This window comes from Chinchilla lanigera, unplaced genomic scaffold, assembly GCF_000276665.1.
Source record: "Chinchilla lanigera isolate Chin_1 unplaced genomic scaffold, ChiLan1.0 scaffold00004, whole genome shotgun sequence".
Taxonomy (NCBI): Eukaryota; Metazoa; Chordata; class Mammalia; order Rodentia; family Chinchillidae; genus Chinchilla; species Chinchilla lanigera.
This window is the reverse complement of record NW_004955405.1, coordinates 18,632,579-18,655,247: the sequence shown is the minus strand read 5'-3', so window position 1 is coordinate 18,655,247 and position 22,669 is coordinate 18,632,579. Positions and strand designations below refer to the sequence as shown.

Sequence of the window (22,669 nt, the reverse complement as noted above, 5' to 3'; positions counted from 1 at the left end):
TGGCTTGTTTTCTTTATTTCATTATAATTTTTTTAAATTCTGCAAACATGTTTTTGAAACAGTTATAAAGGAGGTAAAATTTAATGGCCATTTTAAAAAAGAACTACCTTGAATGTGATTGTTTCTTGTTTCTAAAGTTCTTTCACTCAAAGTTTGGCTATTCTACCCTTGTTGTTTTTCCAGTTGCAGTTTTCTCATAAGTTGCATCTAAATGTCAGTCAATCATTATGTTGCCTTTTGGACAAATTATTAGTCATTTTGAAGTTCCCAGATTGACAAACTGGTTCCTGAGACTAAGAGCAATATTGTACAGCATATCAGACTGAGAGCTTACTATCTGTTGAATATGTATTTCCATATAATTTTATCTACAGTACAGTTTTCATTTTTACTACAGAAGCCCTAAAACTCAGAGTGCTAATGGCATGATGTTAAATGTCTAGCCACCAGCAGTATGACTACATGGAGCTATATACTGGTCACCCATTTGCTCGGAACAAAGTTCCTTTATATGACAATATATGGAGAGAGGGACTGAGGGTGTGGAGACACACTCCTTTTACTAATGCAGTGCCAAAGGCTTGCCGACTATATTTTAAAAATGTATTCTGTGCATACCTTTTTTAAAATACAGATTTGAAAGGAATAAGCCAGCCCTTAGCAAGATCTGCACTCTTTATATCACTTCTAATACATTTGCACTTCTACTGTAAATGCCACCCTTATTCCCTCTCATCTGTAAGGACAGTAAAATGGTCACCTGTTCCCAAGATTCTTATTGTTTTCAGTCATTTCTCATTCACTGACAGGTTTTCTCCTGGAAGAGAAAGCCCTCATCTGTTTTGTTTTTAATCTAAAATTTCTCAAACTCTATTCGTAAGTCATGAAATGAGTAGGGTGAATTACTAACTAATTTTTAAAAATCAATATTCATATAATAGAAGTAAGACTTTTTTCTTAAAACTCTTGTTTCTGTAAAATATATATGGATATAGATTGCATTGTGAAATGAGCTTCTGTACTACTTCTACATGGGCTTTGTGATTAGGTTATCATGGCTGTTAAATCCTTCATTAAGGTTCCCAGTAGGAATCAAAGTAAATGTTAAACTTCTCGACTTAGCAATGAAACCTTTTATCATCTAGGTATTATATGTTCTTTTAAGCTGAGCTACCACTATTGCACTTCAGCCATGCATTATTTCAGCCACATATATCTGCTTAAAGTTCTGTCATGATGTCTTAATGCTGTACCTACTCTTGTTTTTGTCTCGATATCTTATCATCATCTCTTTAACTTGGAGGCAAATTTAATTGGATCCTTTCACAAAGTTCAGGTGTGTTATAAGTATAGGGAATAATTCAACATCATTCATCAGTAAGTACAAAAACAGCAAATAAGTTGCTGTTTTTAAATCATATGGCAGACATCAAACATTTGGCCTATTGTATTGGCAAAGTATGGGGGAAAAGGAACTCTCACAATATTGGTGGAGATATAAATGACAATTCAGCAAGTTCTGTGTTAGTAATAGTTAGTCTCCTGCTCCGCATTTATGCCTCTATGACTTTTTAAAGATATTCTTACCCATACAGGAAAAAAGGAATTTGCTAATAGAATTATTTATAGTAGGAGAATAGTTTGATAAAGCATAGTACATCCTTTCTCTGGAATATCCTACAGTAATTAAAACATAAATGAGACTATCCTTTAACGTTGTTATAGAAAGTACACTAGGGCATATTATGAAGTGTCAAAATGAAGAATATGAGTACATGTTACTGGTTTTTGTTTTAAGTTTTAAAAACTATTTGCCCGTGAAATTTTTTCAATAAGGAGCTACTCAAAATTAATAATAATAATATCCACAGAGAGGAGAAACTGGTTGACTAATATTTTGCAGTGGGAGACTGAATTGCCTTTATATTTTTTGCACACCGGTGTGTTGTGGTTCTTATATAAATATATAGCTGAATGGAAGGAGTGTCTATGAGGTGTAACCCCCAAAAATAAAGAATTCCTTTCAATTTAATTTTGATGATTTTCAGTTGTACACTTCATTCCGTCTCCATCACAGAACTGTCCTTGAAGGTTGATTGTTGTTTTCCTTGACTTTGATCCTCCATTAGAAGCTTCTTGAATATAGGTTCTGTCATGTCTTTCTTCGTTTCTCAAAAATGTACTGGTGAGCTTCACATATATAGAGAATCACGTTTGCTGTACAATAATCTACTTTCGTAGTTCTCCCTTGCCTCTCCACACAGACCCCTAATTCCTTACAATTTTATGTTGGTTATACATTTAACATTGTTATAGTTTACATTGTTAATGGGATATATTTTTATCGTCTTATATTCCTGTATTATTTCTGCCTCTATCAGTACAATTTATGATAATATATACCATAATAATAGTATCTCTTTAACCTCTGGACTTTTCATCTGTTAACCTTTCCTTTACATTGTGACTTTTGTATGCTGCTCTGCTGACAGGTGTGAGGCAGTCGTACAAGAATCATAAGGGGGAAAAAAAAAAAAGAATCATAAGGGGGAACTTAGTGACAAACACAGATTAACAGGCCCCAACCTGCTGATTAATAGTACTGGGGTGGAGTTGGAGAATTTTTTTCTTCTCTCCTAAGCAAGTTCTTCAGATGGTTTTCTTATGGAGCCAGGACTGGAAAGAGCTGCTTCAGATATTGTTAGGAAGTAGGATATCACTTCTTAAAGATAAAGAGGGGATTATATATTAGCTATCACTACCACTTTCTGTAGGTAAAAAGAAGCCCCTTCTCAAGCTCAACTTCTTGGAAAGTAAGGTAAAAGTATACTAGATTTCATGAATTGTAAAGTGTTTAGCATTCATGCGTGTGTGTGGAGCTGTGCTTTGTGCAACTTACAGACCTAGTCCTTGCTCTCTTTGAGCATAATTTCTAAATAAAGTAAAGGTCAATGGCATTATGCAGTTAAAAGGGCATACTAACATATTTATGCCACTGTGCATTGTATTAAAATTTATTACTGTTAGCTAGCTTGCTGGTAATTGGAATATCTGCTTTTTTACTCCTGCAGAAAAATAAACTCAATCCATTGGACTGTGTATTTTGCTTTGTTTTGTTCCTAAGAGTCACATTCTCATTTTTGTTTGAAAATTTCTCATGGAAGATCATCATGCTTCATGAAAGCTTTCATAAACCAACTCTTCAACTACAAGGCAACAAAACATAACAATATAAATTTGATTCCAGTATATTTTTTAGAATACATTTAGCCTGAGATAACATATCACATGGATGCCTGAAGGTAGTTCCTGAAGTACATCAATTTTATGTACAATTTGATAGATCAATTTTTGATCTTACATTGAAAAATTATGGGTTTTCTCTGAAAATTTCGCTTACAAGTGATACTAACAAGAATTAATCTGTGTTACCCAAACTGTATTTGGTATTACAAATGGTATTACAAATTAAAAAATTAATTTGGAAATTAATTAAAATTGCATTGTTATGGCAGTGACTCAAGATCCTCTTCTTGCGTTTTCCTGAAAATTACTTTCTAGTTGCCCTAGTTACTTCACTAGGGGGAAAAGGAATACGGAAAAGAACTCTCTTGCAGATTTCGGGTAAATTGCATGGTAAAAAGCTATTAATTGTGTTTGTTAATTTCTAGACTTTAATGATTATCTGATTCACTCTAATTTCTTCAGACTTTTGATACAGGCAGGCTATGATGTTAATATTAAAGATTATGATGGCTGGACACCTCTTCATGCTGCAGCTCACTGGGGTAAAGAAGAAGCATGCCGAATTTTAGTGGACAATCTGTGTGATATGGAGATGGTCAACAAAGTGGTAGGCCTTTTAACATGTTTTTTATTTTGGGAGGTTCTTTTTGTTTTTTTTTCCTGGTACCATTAATATGTATTTAAAATATAGAAATAAAATTTGTCTCAAAAGGGCATAAGAATATCAATTACAAAATTGTATTTTTTATCATCTGTATAAAATAACAATTTTGTCCATCATTAATTGATTTATTAATTAATGGTTGAAGACTTTATCTCTCAGATGGAGGGGTTCTGGACTTGTTCTGCAAAGAAAGAAGTAATATTCTATCAGTAATCAGACATATAGAGAATATTTGAATATTGCTTTGACACTGTCTACTTTAGGATTCATAATCTAAGAAAATTTGCATTTCTGTGTAAGTATTTTCTGTCATCACTATGAGTTGCAACACATATAGAGGGTATTTCAAGTTGTCTTTAGCTGATAGTCATATTAGTATCTTTATAGTGGTTAAGTAACATTGATAGTGAAATGAATATGGTAAAAACCATAAAGTTGTATGGTAATTTACTTCATGTCACACAAGTAAAGGGAAGAAGGAGCAAATGACTGAGCAGTGCTTTTCAGAAAGTCATGAAAAGATTGAGGTTACCAAGTTTCTCACTAGGTTAGATTGTTCTCCTCTGCGGCCTTTCAAATACCATCAATTTAACAGTGTAACCAGTGTTAATGCCCACCACTTCCGACTCCATGTTAGTGAATAAGCAGTAAGTAAGCTTACTACATCTGTTGCCAACAGTAGTAAGCTCAGAGCGTGCTCTTTCGTGAGTTTAATTACCCATTAACTTGCATAGAATGTTTCAAATACATTGGCTTTAATAGGGTAATACTGTAAGTTACTTAGCAGAGGCTCATAAAGTAATCTTATCTTTATTTAAAACAGGGCCATTTAATTCTGTTGTGTACATTAACATGAGTGCTGGTGCTAGTTGCTCTGGTAACTGCAGTTTCTAATGGGGACTTGCAGAATAAAGAGAACAGTGATAAACCGTATGCCTAAGATTTGCCTACACAAAAATGGTTGGTGATTGAGGCTAGATTTATGTCCTAGGTGCTAAAATAAAGATAGAGAAGCCCTCTGAATTCCTTTCAATATATATTTCAATAACTGATTTTAAAATGTATTTTACATAAAAAAAGATAAAACTCATAGAAAGTAGTGAAAAATTTTCAAGAAAGTCAGAATGTTTGAAAATGATTCATCCAGATGTGGAGATCTGTACTTACATGTAAATATAAGCATTTTCAGTCTGAATTTTTAGTGAAGACTTGGCTTTCTCTCTTGTTTTTGATTATAATAGTTTTCCATTTTATAATTAGCATTAGAAGACAAATGTCGATACTGTTTATTTTTTAGTAAAAGACGAGGTAATTTTAGCCTTATGATTCATGTTTCCTCTGTTTTCAAATAAAAATTCTCCTGCAGTTAGGATTTTTTTGAAGAAATTACTGGATCCCTATAACTTGGTGAACTGTAGCCTGCCATCCAGTCTCTCTGCCAGGAACTCAAAGTCTTACCTGTTCTCACAGGCGGTGCTAATAATTAATTCATTTACTTGTACATAGTTGTTTCCAGATAAAAGCAGAAAAATGATACTTATTAATTGAAATTGCTTTCCAAAAAGATTATATTACTCCTCATTTAATGTTAATGTTTCCTTGGCTGCGTTAATAATCTAGTGAGACATACACAACATATGGTATATATGGGAAAAAGTCTGATTCTTACAGTTCATCGTAGTTATGCACTGAAAGGGTACAAATAAAATCATTTTGTTTTTTTTTTTTCTGGTTTTTTGTTTTGTTTTGTTTTGTTTTTCTCCGGTACCGGGAACCAAACTCACGACCTTGCGCTTGCCAGGCAGGCGCTTTGCCCAGCCCCAAAATCATTTTGTTTTATAACCAATCCTTTCTTCTATATCTCCCAGGTGTGAACCACATCCCTGACCGTTTTTTTGTTTTGTTTTGTTTTGTTTTTTCCAAGACAAGGTCTCACTAAACTGTCCATGCTGGGCTTGAACCTGTGATCGTCCTAAGTGCTAGTATTACAAGCATGAGCCTCCGCTCTCCAGCTTGATCGTACCTTAAATTTTAATACGTTTTCTCTTATTCCATCATTTCATTTTTTATACAATATTGAAATAATTGTGCTTCATAGTTCCTTAGGGTTTTGTATCACCCAGTCTTTGTTTTCACATATATTATCTAATGTTACCCTTTCAGCAGTGCTGTGAAATTGTGAGATATTTTTCATGTTCCGAGAACTTGAGTAATTTTCCTAAAGCCTTGATAATTGAGTGGTTCTTTTTAAAAAAAAAAAAAAAAAACTGTGCCAAGTTCCCCTGCCACTTTCTTAGTCTTAATTTTTCATGTTTTGCCTTTGCAGGTGCTTATTTTTATAAAAATATGATTTTAAGTTTATACAAAATATTTTTCTTTTAAAATCCATACCTTTTTTAGATCTGGGAATTGAACTCAGGACCTCCCACTTGTCAGGAAGGTGCCATGCCGCTGAACTGTATCCCTCGCCCCAAAATCAGTACTTAAAAACACTTGATTATGAGGAGGGACACAATGTACAGAGCATTCTGAAAAGCCTTCGTGCCTTAAATGTATCCAAATAAAAGGCTTTATTCTTTTTTCCGAAGGACTTCTATAGTAATGGAAGATTCTTTAGTTTCTCCTAATTTTTAAAATTTTGACAATTAAATAACTTTGCCTTTGTGCATTAGGCTATCTTCTGTTTTCAGTGGCTACATTGTAAAGTAATATGTTTAAATAGAACAAATCACTTTGTCTTAATTTGTATGCCTGGCTGTATGAATTTATCTTGTCATTTTATACCTTCAGTAGTACTTGTAGATGAAAAAGTTTTAGTAAATTTATTTTTAAAGTATCAAACAAGTACACTTAAGGTGCTATCAGACCTTAGATGAGTTCATTAATTATAGGAGGCTTGATTTGGGAGAATATTTAGTATAGAAAATACAATAAATCCTATAGAAAACCTGAAATTCTTTCTACATTACAGACAGGAAAATATTCTGAAAATAAATATTTAGATATTTTGGTCTTATTTATTTAACTTACTTTAAACTGTAAAACACATTTGCTGTCATTTTAACTGTTACAAAGTATGTGGTATTGATTTTAGATACCAAGATTCTCTGGCTTTCTTAAATTACTAACGCCGTTGTTTTACTAGAATGTATCTAAGTATTCTCCCATCTTAAATATTAACTAGGCTGCTCTTTTAGTGGGAATTTCTTTTAACGCATTAGTACAATAGCTAGCAGGTACGTTTTTAGCTCGATAACTCACTAAGGAGATGTAAATGAGTAACAAAGGTATTCCTGCTGCTAACAGCAGACACAGGTTATTTGTTCTTCACCCCAGTTCTGTGTGAACGTGAACTTACTTGCTATAAAGACACAATAAGATAACAGGAACAGGAGAGACTTTCCCTCATTACCTTCATGGCTTGGGCAAATACCCAGCACACCGAGGTTGGGTTTCCTCATCTGTACAATGAGAATCATATTAATTCACATTCCAACTACTTCACTGGTAATTGTGAGGACGAAGAAAGATCATATCTACAAAAGCAATCCATTTATAGTAAGTGAGTAAAGAAAAACAAAGAAATTATGAACTTAGACTTCAACAATGACTGTAATGTGTCTGTAGCCCTGGTAACTTAGACTTATACTGAACTGATTTTTTTTTTAAGCAGCCCGTTTTGTTTGGATTTTTCATTTAAGGTAGTTCTCTTAATTGATAGAGTTCTTATGTTCTTTCACTTCAGCACTGTGTCCTCAGTTGTTTCTTGATTGCTTTGGACATCTCTCACTGCGTTTATACTCCTTTAGTGAGGTGTCTCAACCGTATGGTAGCTAAGAATGAATAATGCTCATCATTTCTCCATTGTTTACTTCATAACATAGTGCACATTATTTACAGAGCATGATTCAGTTATTAAGGTGGTGGGTATCCTTTTTCAGAATTAAAGATTATTCTGTTTATAGCCTGTTTTTATTCTCTATCCTGCTGTTTGCAAAGTAGACTTATTTATGAAGGGAAAAAATGAAAAGTTAATCTGGCAGCCCAATTTCTTATTCTTAAACAGGAAAATTCCTTGATTATTAAAATAACTCCATTGATTGCATTTAACTGCTGCAGAAATCTAATTGCAATTGAAAATATTTTCCAAGGTGGGTCTTTCATTCATAATAATTGAGAAACACGTAAAATAATACTTAAAAGGAAGTCAGTGAAGCTGGGCATGATGGCACATGCCTGTAATCCCAGCCCTCTGGGAGGCTAGGGCAGGAAGTCCTCAAGTTCAGGCCCACCTGAGCCCTAAAGGGCTGGAGATAAGGTTGGTGCAAAAGTCCAGGGTAGGGAGAAAGAGAGAAAGTGAAGGAGGAGGGAAGGAGTGAGGGAGGAGGGAGTGAGTTATTTCCTGTGGTAATATTATCTTGATTACTGATTACAAGTGTAGCACCTATAACATTTCAGAGCTAATTACGAAAAGAATGTCATATAACAGAACTGGAATTAACATATTGTTAGTTTAAAAGGCATCTTAAATCTCTGAGTCACTTTATAAAATTTTTTAAGGAATTTTTTGTTTTTAATACTCAAGGCTAAAGGAGGAGAATTTATTAAATTTACACCTTTTCATCTTGATTTGGGTGGGGAAGAATAGATTGCCTCTTAATTCGTGCTGAAAAGTTTTTCTAGCCAGCAAATTCAACAGCTCTTTGAAGGTTTCTTTTCTACAATGAATACAGATTGTTTCACAAATGTACATGTGAATTACTTTTTGAAACAAAGCAGTACTGCTGGTTGAACATAAAGCAGTTTAGAAATAAATTTTTGCTGTTCATCTACCAAGAATAAGTTTTAGAAAGATACCAAAAAGAAGGCCTCAATAGGTTAAAACTGTAGTTACTAACATGACCCAATGATTTCACTCCTAGCAGTACAGCTAAGAAAATGAGAATGTCCACCTTGTACATCAGTGTTCATAGCAGCATTATTTATTACAGTATAGGCAAAAAGCAAATATTCATATGATGTTTATATTAGCAAAACTTGTATATCATGCAGTTGAATCTTGTCAGTAAAAAGCAATGAAATAAAGCAGTGCAGTAGTGACACATATAGCATGAATGAGCCATGAAAACATGCAGTGAAGGAAGCCTGTCACAAAGGACCGTATGTGTATAAAAGATCCCATTGATTTGTGATTTCCAGCGTAAGCATAACTCACAGAGTGGATTATTTGTTATCCTGAGCTGAGGATAATGGGAAAATGAGAGGGAACGCAGTGTTCTTTCTTTGGGGGTGGTGGTGATGAAAATGCTGGAAAATTGATTATGAAGTTCGTTGTGTAATTTGTGAGTATATTTAAAACAGCATTGAATCATATGCTTTAAGTGGATGATAGGTATGGTATATGAATTACATCTTAAGCTGTTAGTAAAAAATAAATGAGAGATTGCAGTGATTTCTTTCTCACATGGGTTTCTTATATGTATTGTGTCATTTAACAATTATTTAAAAATTACTAACTTCTTTCTATACAGTTGCACAGAATTACTGAAGGCATTTTGTAACTTAACTGTTTTACTATCACTTCCCCTCTTGTTTCCTGCCTAGGGCCAGACAGCCTTTGATGTAGCAGATGAAGACATTTTAGGATATTTAGAAGAGTTGCAAAAAAAACAAAATCTGGTATGTTTAGTGACTGCCTAAAAATTGCCTTTAGAATTGAATTCTTCTAATAGCTTTGAACTTCAGGTTAAAAAGATTTCTTGTGATGTTTTATGCTTTTTTATTTTAATTTATTCCTGTCAATCACACTGACAGTGAAAGAAATGGTGGTGATAGTCTTTTATATTGTGTATCTCTGTTTCTACTTCCCTTCACAAAGTAAATCCTTAAATATTCTGTATGTTCTCAACAATAACATGTTCTTGTAATTCCTGGACAAAGTTTATTTCAGAACTGGACACTGTATAATCTCAGATTTCTAGTAGCAGGCCATACTTGAGCAAGGAGTTGTATTACTGGGAAACTAGACTTCTAAGTAAAATGCTATTTCTTTGGTTTGTTTTTGCTTAGCATTTGAAACACTACTTGGTTATTTTAAACTCTGTATTTCACACATAATATTATCTTAATGGTATTCTTATTTTTCTTTGCATAACTTTGTATAAAGCTCCATAGTGAAAAACGAGATAAGAAATCTCCATTAATTGAATCAACAGCAAATATGGAAAATAACCAGTCACAAAAGACCTTTAAAAAGTAAGTAAAATATAAAAAGCAGGTTTAAATTATAAATACATTGGTATAATGGCCACAGGCACAATTATTGTAGATCTAGGGGAAAATCCAGTATTTTTAAAGCTTTTGTGTTTATAATCATTTAAAAGCTATTTTCCTTTCACAGCAAAGAAACACTGATTATTGAGCCAGAGAAAAATGCATCCCGTATTGAATCTCTGGAACAAGAAAAGGTTGATGAAGAAGAAGAAGGGAAGAAAGATGAATCTAGCTGTTCCAGTGAAGAAGATGAGGAAGATGACTCAGAATCAGAAGCTGAAACAGGTAGAATTTAAAGAATAAATGGATTTTTACTGAATTTTGTTGCAATGTGAAGTAAAACATGAACAAGCTTAATTTTTAAGCTTTACAGATGGCTTTGTCACTTGTTCAGTTACTGGCCAAATCAGTAATTAGCTTTCAGAGAGTATTACACACTTACGGATAGTCCCGAGTTTATTGTTAATTATCTAAAGGCCCTTGTTTGTCCGTGTGCTTCTGCTCTATATTTTACATTTGAAGAAGGTGCTGAGGCTTTTAAGACTCCCTTAAGATGGTAGAGATAGGGTATGAATGGGTTCTTAGCAGTTCAAAAATGCTCCTGCTGTTTTCTGAGACCCAGAAGCCCAGGAAGGTTGTCCCAGCAGCATCCCAAACTCTCTGAGAAATGGTAAATTGGGGATTAATCAAGATACTTTCTTATGAGGGTATCAGGGAATTTGCTTTGTTTGGAAAAAAAAAAAGATACTAAAAGCAGAATAAGCCTTCTTATTTTAGCTACTAAGAGTTCAGACTTAATAGCTATTAACATTTTATCATACTTCAGATTTTTCTTCTGCACCAGCCCTGAGTTCAACCCTTAGTGCCAACAAATGAATGATTGAGAAAAACTATTACAGTTGCCTTCTTTACCCAGAGCCTTAGTCTGCCCTCCCTTCCCTTCCTAAAGGCAATTATTATTGTGATTTTTTTTTTCTGTAACCTAGTCCATGTTTCTAATCTGACGTCACATGTCTACTTAGAAGTAATGCATAGCGACTGTAACACTGAATTTTGTTTACTTTCCTGCTCTAGGAATCATATGGGTCTTTTTTTAGATATGTCCATAAATCTGTAGCTTTGTCTACATTTTGATCCCGTTAACTGTTGAGTAACATTCAAAAAAATATATCCATTTTCCTTCTGATTAACATTTACCTTATTGTCAGCTTTTGTTGTTTTAAATAATGCAGCAATCGTGCTTCCCTCTGTAATTTGTAAGAGAATCTCATGAACTTAGAAAATGTGTCCATTGATTATTGAGTCCATTAACCAGTTTTCATAAATTGTTTTATAATGCTACTGTAATTACTCATTTACTTTTCACTGTTAAAAATGTGGTTTCCCCTATCTTTTTCCTCTGGCCTACATGTTTTTATAGCTTTTGTTTACCACACTGTTTTTGTTGAATAACATTTATTTTCTTTATCAGTTAATCACTCAAAGCTTCTGAATGTCATGAGACCAATATTCCATGTTTGAACATATAACTGGCCATTGTAACATATGTATTTATCAGAAGAAAATATTCCCCTTTCTGTTAACATTTTGGATCAGTGAAAAAACTTGTCTTACCAGGACCAGTTTGGTGGTCATTGGTAAACACAAGTGGAGCTATACAGTTCCTTGGAATCCTTATATTTCTTCTAGATACAACAAAACTTTCAAGTCATTTCACCTCTCCTCAGCAAATAGTTCCTCTAAGGAAATGTGAGCAGCTGTAGTGTACTAACTATAACACATAGAAAAGAATATACCAATAATTATTTAGAAACCAAGATTTTGTTAAACAGATGTAGGCTACCTCTCTTGCTTAGGTAATGTGTTTTGATTTTTTTTTTTTTTTCCTGAATGTCTACTAAGCCAACAAGTAAAGTATTATTCTGTAACATACATAGTGTGTATAAAATATATAAATGGTTAGATTCTAGTTACTTAGAGATTTAAATTTTTGCTTATTGGTGTTATATTGTTTGGTTCCATGAGTCAACATATTTTTTTTTGCTTGGTAAGATAATCATGTGGGGAAAATTGGAGAATAGATCAACACCTATTCAGTGAATATTACAGTGTACCTGAATAACATGTTAATTAAGATATTTCTAACTATAAAAGCAATTATATAAGAATAGCATGCATAGTATTTAAGAACATGGACTGGGTCATTGCAAATAATTATATATCCAGGTAATTTAATCTCATTTCTCATCTCTGAAATCTGGATAATAACATAAATATTATCAGTGTCCATACTTCCTAATATTCATTTACATTTATACTATTATCTTGTACATTTTATAGAAACTAGAAAGTCAGATGGTATCATTGATATTTAAATAGACTCATGCTTTTACAAGTAGTTAGCAGTTATTTTTATGTACTTAATCACCTCCCTGCCGGATACACCTTGGCTCCCGCTGTATAGTACAGTCCTGTGTATGATTAAAAACCTACATGTACATCAGCCTATATGTACATGTCCCCAAGAGTCAGGCCCACTGTTCAGGTCTGCTAAGTCTTGCATCAAGTCTAATTATGTCGTAGAATTCAAAAACTGAAAGTGCAAGCATTTCTTTCAGAGATTCCTGATTTTGTGATCATTTTCTAAATAGATCCTTTTACTTATAGTTCAGTGAATACACTGTTCAGTGTTAGGTCCTGAGGAGCTATTTAAAACAAAAGACTGATCTTAGGCTAGTTTGTCCCCAACTAATAAATATCCTGGCATCTTTTAGTTGAAATATTCATAGTAATTCTTTTTGTGTGTGTGTTTTGTGTTTTGTTAAACAGATGTAGGCTACCTCTCTTCAATTTCTTCCATCAGTGCCTTATAATTTTTAATGTAGAGATCTTTGGTTAAATTTATTCCTAGGTATTTTGTTTTTTTGTAGATGTTGTGAATGGGATTGCTTTCTTTTTTTTTTTTAATTTTTATTTATATTTTTGGTTTTTTTCCGGTACCGGGAACCGAACTCACAACCTTGCACTTGCCAGACAGGCACTGTGCCACTGAGCTAAATCCCCAGCTCATAGTAATTCTAAAATGAGAAGAGGGGCTGGGGATTTAGCTCAGTGGCAAAGCGCCTGCCTGGCAAGCGCAAGGTCGTGAGTTCGGTTCCCGGTACCAGAGAAAAACCAAAAAAATAAAAATAAAAAAAAAATAAAATGAGAAGAGTTGGACTATATGATCTGGATAATTCTTTAAACTTTTGATTTTATATCTACAAATAATATTTATATAAATATATTAAATTGCATTACATTAGTTGCTTTTGGAATGTAAGCGCAAGTCACCCTCCACTCAGCATCTCCCTGAACTAACTTTAAATGTTCATCTGAGCATTGTACTGTGATGATTTTGTTCTTGTTCCTCGTGGTTGGTTGTGCCAAGAAATCTGACTCTGTCTCAAGAATTAACTTGTGTAAATGCTGTGTGGTTTCTTCTCTCTCACTCTTTTAAAGTCAACCAAGGCTTATCCTATTTCTTTGGCAAGCTTGTGAAAGCAGCCATTACCCTGTAAGTCTAAAGTTTGATTTGACAATTTCTAAGTAATTTGTTTTTTCTACTTTCTGTCAAGTTACTTTTTATTTGATGTAAAATAGCTATTTTGCTGAATTTGCTTTTGTAACTTATATACCAAACCAGTTTTTTTCTTCAGTGTTTTTTTCTCTTCTCATAAGCTAGGTGAAAATAGGAACTCAGTTAAAAGTTTTAATTATCTTCCAAATGATTTATAAATTTGAGGAGATGAGACAGTGAGAAAAGGGAGATATCTTTTTGCCTTTACAGTTGAACTTACAGTTTTCATACTACATTAAAATCAAATGGAGGGGCTTCAGTAATAATTTTTACTTAATAAACTGGTGGTGCATAGAGTCTATCTTATGTACTGTTTCTCTAGATGTAAGTTCCAGACTGTAAGTTCCATCTAGTTAAGACATTTTCAATGGCTGACATGTCCAGTGTTGAGGACAGTACTTGAAGTGCAGAGACAAAGAATATTTATTGTATGACACTCTTCAGTTATCTGGAATATTTTCTAGGCAGATGATATTGTGCCCATTTAACTTTAGGTCTTCAAGAGTGAAAATGTTTCCATGTTCTTGGAGACATTTAACATGAATATGTTGTTTGACATGAATGTAAGCTAATCATTGACAAAAACACTTATAGGTTTCCTGAAATAAAGAGCAATCAATGTTAAATTGTCAGTAATAGTTGTTTATTCATTAGAAAATTGCATAGCTATTGTAATTTTTTTAGTTATGTTACTTTTATAAATTAAGATTTTAAAATTTTAATTAAAAATTTCCTAGTCTTCAAAATACAGAAGTCAGGTTCAAATTGTGCTTTTTATTCTCAGAAGCTTCGTCGTGTTTCTTTGATATTATCTTTACTTTTTTTTTTTTACTTCATACATACAGAAATGTTTCTAGAAACTTCTTTAAAAACCTATTTGTGAAAAGGAATAGTAAAAAGAAAAGACCATCGTCGAAGCTAAATTCTTACAGAACCCTGACTCTTAATTTTTTGTTTGTCTTTTAATAGATAAGACAAAACCCATCACTTCTGTAACTAATGCCAACACTTCTAGTACACAAGCAGCTCCGATAGCTGTTACAACACCTACTTTATCATCCAGTCAGGCGACACCTACATCACCTGTTAAAAAGGTAAGCCAAAGTTGTGTTTGCTAAAATATATGTACTCTGTTTTAAATATCATTTGGACTCACTTGTTAAAATAGTTTTGAATCTTTATAGTTTTTTCAAAAATACACTGTGCTTCTGTTTTTAGTTTGGCATTTCCTCTGAACTATGTTGTGGTCAGTTTTTCTTCCTTTTGCAAATTACAGTTATTATGTGATAGTTTTAAAATGTTAAAGTAAATGGCTGTAAGATAAATTTTCATAGTTTTAAAACTAGTGATCATGGTAGTTTTTACTTCTGCTGAACATTTATTTTGAGAAACTCAAGTTTTATGTCCTTTATCACTGTTGAGTGGAGGTATATTTCGATAATTTCACACATTAGTAAGTAAGGCACAAAAAGTGCTACCACAGTTCACTGATTCTCTAAATCACGGTGCACAGTAGTAGGTATGCTATTCTAGTGTGCCAGCAAGAGCAAACCACCTATCAGTTCTGGCCCCAGCTTTTATTAGTTGTTGTGACCTTAAGCAATTTATCTTCCTTATCTGTCACAAAACAAACAAATAACTATTTTAAGAGTTGGTTGAGGTGCTAGCCAGTGATTAAGTGGTTCCCAAAGTGTTAGTTTCACACTTTTTCCTTTTTCCCTGCCTCTGTTCTTTACCAAAGCAGTGTTTTCCATCTATTGTGTTACTCTTCCTAAAAACATCCCTTTTCCTTGCTACTCTGGATCCTGTTCTTCTTTTAATCCAAATTAAACATTAAGGGGTTTGCTGGTTTTTAACCTACTAGTTTTCCTCTAACGGTTTCTTCTCACCAGCTTGTATTTATCTTTAATGAACGTATTCATCCTTCTCTGTACATACAAACTTTTTTCCCCACAACATTTAAGAATCAAATAAAGTCATGATAAAACTTTTTCCCTAAATATGTTAGTGTGCATCTCCTACATACAAAGAACTGATTTCAGATCCCCACTTCTTCCTCAAAGGAACCAAAGTATAGATCTTTTAAAACTAATAGACTAAGAAAACATATTTAAATTATTATATTAGTAATAAGAGTCACCTAAAACTCTTCCCAAGGAGAACAGAAATGTATGAGTTTCACTGGTCCATAGTTCAAATGTCAGGAAATTATCATGGATGAGTTATATTCCCTTTCTATATTCCAGAACTGAGAGTGCCTTGAATTTAGTTAGCATCCATTTTCATATGATCATAATTACATATGCTTGATGAATGAAATTCTCTAAAAGATGAAATTCTCTAAAAGCAGTTTCTCTGTGAAGTTTTCAAGACTGTTATACTATAACATGCATTGCCAAAGTCAAATTAAACTAAACTGTTGAACAAAGTAAAATTTAATTCTGGGACCCCGATGTACTTCTTCAGTGAATACTAAATTTGTGCTTGCATCTTTTATTTCTTTTGGTTTATCATCTGTTAGGACTATAAAATTACCATAGGTTCCCAGCAGCTCTATCACTGGCTGTTTCTTTTTTGAGTGTTTAGTGAAGCAGTCCCTTTCATACTGCAGGCAGATAGTTACAATAGACTTGTGTTCATGTTTCTTTATTTCAAGCATAGCCCCAGTTTGATGTCAGCTTACTTCTCCATTTATACCTAGTGTCCTAACTGAAAATAAATACTCTATACTTGTATTAGCTTAGTAGGGCAGTAATATCTTTAGTATAAAAATGTTACTCAGAATCACTTTTGATTCTGTAATTAAACTGAATGAGAAGCATCTGCTTCTGTAATCTATATAGCTCGCAACTCCATTTATTCTCAGTTTCAAGCATCATAACTTAGATTATATTTTTCAGTCTTTGTTCCTCAGGTTTTGTATCTGAATTTTATTCAGAGCACTAAAGCCATGATTTACTAAAAGTTTGTACTATTTTTAATGGTTGAGGGAGACTTACTGGGTTATATGACATTTAGAATTTGTTCTTACATCCATTGATACATTCTTTTATCTATTTTAATTTAGCATTTTAATGTTTTAAGTTTGCTCAAGATTTTGCCTATAAGTTTAGAGAATTAACAGTTACAGATTTCCTTAACAATTTCCCTGAACTGTTAATCTGTAAATGCATCATAAAAGAGTTTGTAGGTAAAGAATTCTAACTTTGGGTTCCCAGTCACTACTCTGCTTTTAATATTTGCGCAGTTACCCCAAGTTCCTCCACCGGTGAATAAACCACATACAGTGGTGTGTTGGTTCATGAACTTAATTTGTTCTTCAGTTCTGGAAAAGATGGCCATGCGTGTTTGTGTGGGAAGGATGACTGTGTCATGTTTGTCACCCGGTGCAGAGTTTGCAAACCAAAGCATTCATGAACCGAGGTGTCACTGTGTTTGTATGTGTATGTGCTCATGGGAAGGAAGTCATTGAAAAGGAAGCACAGAAAACACTTGTATTAAATGTCACTTGTTTTCTATTAATAACACAAGGGTACTACAGCAAAAATATATTAATTCATTTTAAATGATCTTTTCTTAAGTTCTTAAATTTTGAACTAAAAGTACTTTTTCTCTATCAGTGATATCAGGCTGGTAATTTGTGGAGATGTTATATAGAAGATCATTAGTTTGATTTCATGCATTAAATTGTTTCTTACCAGTAAGTTGATATAAATCTCATTAAAGTAAGTGTTGGAATCTATAAAACAGACCACAAACTGTTATATGGGTATACCTTCCAATGAAGTTCAAATTAAATTTGCTTACTGAATTATAGAAATTTCATAATTGTGTCCTGAAAAACTGAATCCAGTTTAATAAGCGGAAAAGTAATTTAGTAGAAGACCGCTGTGTGCTGTGGGTGTCTGAAATATGCCAATGACAGTGTTTAGATGTAGCGTAATGATGTAATAGTGAAAAACTTACATTTGATTTGCAGTTATAGGAACATAGCACTTGAGATAGACTTTGAAGAATGGGTAGGTAGCAATACTTCAGCTGAGAGAAAAGGATCCGTGTAATTGTTTAAAAGGAGAGAAGAGAAATAATGTGAGGGCCAGGGATATAGCTCAGTGTCACTAGTACCTGCCTGGCAAGTGCAAGGTTCCAAGTTCGATTCCTGGTACCAAAAAAAGAGAAATAATGTGAGCAAACAGTAATACTATTTGATGGAAAGAAATTGTCCCATTTGATTTACAAGGTATGTGTATGCAAAGTAAAACAAAGATCAGTAAAATTGTGAAATATTTTCATATCATTTCTATTTTTATAATTTATTTGCTCCATAGTAGAGAATCCTAGAAAATATTTCAGTAATGTCATGAGAGAACTGTTCTTTATAAAACCTTATTCTGGCAGCCATGGGCAGGTATACTTTAGGGTGAGGGGCTGATGAGAAAAGGCCTTTCAGAAACTCGTGCAAGTTGTCAGCAGTGATAAGAATGTAAAGCAGTGACCACGGGCTCATAAAGGAGAGGAGGAGATGTAGACACTCGGCCCTAATTTATGGGTGGAGAAGGTGGCAGAAAAGAAGTTTGTAATGTGATTGCGAAGTTTCAGACATAGAAGATTAAAGAGGTAATATTAATGCTTCTACTATAAATAGAGAATGGAGAAGAGTTGGTTTGGTAGTAAAAAATATTTTATTTTAGAATGTTGGGTTTCCATTTCTAAGATTGTGTGGGTAAATAGAAATTCGGACTGGAATTTAGGAGTCAGACTGGACTGGAGAATAACAAATTAGAGAATAAGCTGAGTAAAATTAACTTTTTTTTTTTTTTTTGCCTTTTTGAGACAGGGCCTCCCTGTGTAGTGCTGGCTGGCCTTGAGCTCCTTTTGCAGCCCAGGCTGGCCTCAAACTCACAGCGATCCTCCTGTCTCAGCCTCCCGAGTGCTGGTATTACAGGCATGCACCACCATGCCTGGCTTAAAATTGATATTTAGACAGAATCCCCTATTCCCAGTCCGGAGTGGAAAAAGGTAGAGAGAGACGATGAGCAATCTGAGAGCAGACTCTTGGAGCACTTTTGATCCCCTTTGATTCCTGGATGGGGGAATCTGTTGCCCTAGATGGAAAGGGTCGGGGAGGGGAAAGTCAGGGTGCATGTCTTGTTTTAAGAGCAAAGGGACTTGCAGGACCGAGGCGTGTGGTTAAGGGTTTCAGAAAGGTTTTTAGGCACTAAAGTAAAATTTTTAACATAAAAATCAGTACTTAAATCTAGATTTGTGTTAGTCAGACTGGTGGTGTATAAGCCATTACAGTGCAACAAGTACCCATTTCAAAGTGGTTATTGCTGCCTCAGTTTTGTCAGCTCTGTTTTTTGCAGGGGGGTTAGTGGTCTTTTGGGATTTGTTTTTGGTTTTTGGGGGTTTTTGAGGCAGGGTCTCGCTATGTAGTTTAGCTTCGGCTCAAACTCCAGCTGTCCTCCTGCCTCAGCCTCCCAATTGCTGGAATTACAGGCATGCACCACTACACCTTGCTCTTGTCAACTCATTGGGTAGTTGTTGGTTTAAATAAAATAGCCCAAGCACTTAATTTAGAGCCAACTAACCATAAATATTTGTTAAATGTTAGGTGAAGATGTAACAGGAAGTGAGTGTTAGAAGATATGCTGTCTTTCTGGTTTTTGTTTTTTTATGGAGGTAAAACATTGTTTGCAATTTTTTTGAGGGAAGAAAGGTGTGGAACAGGAATTAGCAAACTGACTAGTGGGCTTGTGTAGCCCACAAGCTAAGAACGGCCTTCACAGTTGGAAGTGATCAATTATTTTGGTGACACAGGTTCATATTTATTGTTTCTAATTAAATTTTTATTGGAACACAACCACATTCATTCATTTATGTGTTATCTGTAGGGTGCAGAGCCAAAAATGCACAGGCTATCCCTTAAAACTTAGACATCAGTAAGCAGTTGTCTTAGTACCTGTCAGATTGCATACAGTGTTATAGAGGGCTCAGCTTTTTTTGGTTGAGCTCCTAGCGTTTCAGTAGCTTTTTTTATATAATCAGTTGTTTTCTTCTCCTCTCCTCTCCTCTCCTCTCCTCTCTTCCTTGCCCTCCCCTTCCCTCCCCTGCCCTCCATTCCCCTCCCCTGCCCTGTCCTCCCCGGCCTTCACCTCCCCTGCCCTCCCTTCCCCTCCTCTCCTTCTTTCCTTGCTTTTTTAAGTAATTAGATGCAAGTGAGTTCCTAGTGGCAGTTTGTGCAGTGCGCATGAGATGTCACCGTGAATTTCTCAAAACTTAAAACATCCCTCGGAGCTCCTGTGGTTTTACCATGACACCCTGAGTCCTTCAGCCAGCATTTGGGAACTGAGGGGTGCATAGAGTGTATTGATACAAATTAGTTACTGGAGGGCTGTTTTGTAATAGTTTTGTTTATGAAGTGGTCCTCTAGCATCATGGGAACTTTAACAGAAATCTATTGACCTGCTAATTATAGCAAACTATGCAAATAATTTTGAAAGTTTTTTTTAAAAAATCCATGCCCTCAACTTGTAGTGGAAAGATAGTTGCAATAGTCACATGTCCATATTTAACTGCAGTTGAACATTTAAATTCTGGAAGTGAAGTTATGTGAACTTGTTGAAGATTTTTTTAAAGGAAAAAATGAAGTTGTCAGAAAGCCCTAGAAGTGGAATTACCATTTTTACATTAAAAATAGTTTTTAATTGAAATGTTCAATGTCTAATGAGAAAATCAGACAGTATGAAGTTGTGATATTTTAAAATATTACTGAATTTAAATATATGATAAAGAATATCAGTTGTTAGACTTTTGATTATCTTAGGTTTAAAATTTTTACCCAGAATATGTACATGGATACCAACAAAATTTACATGCAATAGTTTGTTTCCTCACTCATGGACTATAGTATTATCTACTTTGTGTGCCTTTTACTGCAATAGAAGTTTCTTAATAGATTCTTTCACATTATTTCATGCTAAATCTAGAATGTGTTCCTTGTGATTTTCAAAGACTGGTAACCTTATCGGTCTGTGGTAACCATTACCCTTAATTCCTTATGAAATTTTTTTAAAGAAAAAAGTATTTTTTTGCTCTTAATTTTCCTGTTTTATTGTCATGCTTTCAATCTTTATCTCTTCACCTGTCTTATTTCAATTGGCTTCAGTATGATTTCATTGCTCCTATCATGCCTGTGGTGGAGTCTGTAGATCCCGCATCATGGAGGCAGGGCTTGCGCAAAACTGGCATTGTTCTTGTGCCCAGTAAGGGTGAGAGATCTATGGTGAGGCATTGCTATGTGCAAGAATTTATATTAGGTTACAACATAACAATTTTAATATAAATATTGATTCCAGAGATGCATGGTTTTTTAAGTCCTTACGGTGTGCTGTTTTCTGTATGTGCATCATAATTTTTCCGTGTGATATAAAATATGTAGTGTGTTTTTTAAATCTAACCTCTGGAAAGATAGTCTATTCCTCTGTCAGTTTTAAATTTTTACATTTCTGACTAAGACATTAACCTAATTAGTAAGTTTTCTTCTCCTGAAACTATTAACTGTAAATTTTAGACATGTCTTCATCATTTCCAAATTAAGGACTGATCAGTTTTGATGATTTTTTCTTTAAAAAAAAAAAATAGTTTCCAACATCAACAACAAAAATTTCTCCCAAAGAAGAAGAGAGAAAAGATGAGTCTCCTGCATCTTGGAGGCTAGGACTCAGAAAGACTGGCAGTTACGGTGCTCTTGCTGAAATCACGGCATCTAAAGAAGCTCAAAAAGAAAAAGACACTGCAGGGGTTATACGTTCAGCTTCAAGTCCCAGACTGTCCTCCTCTTTGGATAATAAAGAAAAGGTAGTGTATTTTACAATCTGGTTTTCATAAGCACTCTAATAATTTCTTTTCCAGGAATATCAAATCTGACGGATTTTCTATTAGGTATCTTTAAGCTGTAGGTATCAACTTAATTCACTCAGCTTAATAAATTTTATACAATGTACCTACCATAAACATATTTACATGGCATTATAATTACTGAAAAGATCAGATTATTTGCCCAAAACATAGTATGTACTCAGGTGAAAAGATCCTTTATTATAAAGTATAGGAGTAAGTTTTCCAAAGTATAGAAACTAATTTTTTTCCACAAGTATATTTACAAGTTGCATTCGTGCAATATTTGCAGTTTCTTTACCAGCTTTTTGATATGATCCATTACAAGCACTTAGATTTAATGAGCAGTTTTAGTTATATTTTAAAAGACAGTGTTAGCCAGGTGTGGTGCCACACACACATGTGATCCCAGCATTCTAGGAGGCTAAGGCAGAAGATCACAAGTTGGAGCCCAACTTAGGCTACTTAGTGAGGCCATCACTCAAAATAAAAGAGGAAAAAGGACCTGAGGTGTAGCTTAGTGCAAAGGCGCTTGATCAAACCCCCAGTACTACAATTTTAAAAACTTAAAATACTCAGCAGTATTAATATCATGTCAAATAGTTATATCACAGTTTACCCAATGCTGTGGGGTTTTCTAACTGCGTTTTCTGTGCTTTGAACTTTATTTTTCTTTATATAGTTTTCTTTCTTGAAGAATGATTCCTCATGTCAGAAATTTAGATATGGTATTTCATCAGTTAATTTTAATATTACGCTTTTTTATAAATTTATACAAGTTAGATAATAGGAAAAAGGGAAAGAAATCTTTTATAATAGGGCCAGGAAATGAAGGAGAGAGGAAAGGCATGGAAGTAAGAATTAAGATGTTATATGCATTTACCAGCTCCCCATGAGGAATGCAATCATTATGTACTGCAAACATGTACTAATAAAAATTGAAAACATACAGCTTACGTAGTGCTTTG

General features: G+C 34.0%; 1 protein-coding gene across 9 annotated transcripts in view; it reads left to right on the top strand.

The window, feature by feature from the left end:
- The window catches only part of Ppp1r12a (protein phosphatase 1, regulatory subunit 12A), a 133,155-nt gene that overhangs the window by 72,098 nt on the left and 38,388 nt on the right, over nucleotides 1-22,669 (top strand). For all 9 annotated transcript variants that reach the window (XM_005374363.2, XM_013517877.1, XM_005374361.2 and 6 more), the window contains 6 exons: nucleotides 3,709-3,853; nucleotides 9,515-9,589; nucleotides 10,077-10,165; nucleotides 10,311-10,468; nucleotides 14,772-14,896; nucleotides 21,447-21,662. In XM_005374363.2, coding sequence (XP_005374420.1) covers nucleotides 3,709-3,853; nucleotides 9,515-9,589; nucleotides 10,077-10,165; nucleotides 10,311-10,468; nucleotides 14,772-14,896; nucleotides 21,447-21,662 — 808 coding nt within the window. The remainder of the gene's footprint in view (nucleotides 1-3,708; nucleotides 3,854-9,514; nucleotides 9,590-10,076; nucleotides 10,166-10,310; nucleotides 10,469-14,771; nucleotides 14,897-21,446; nucleotides 21,663-22,669) is intronic.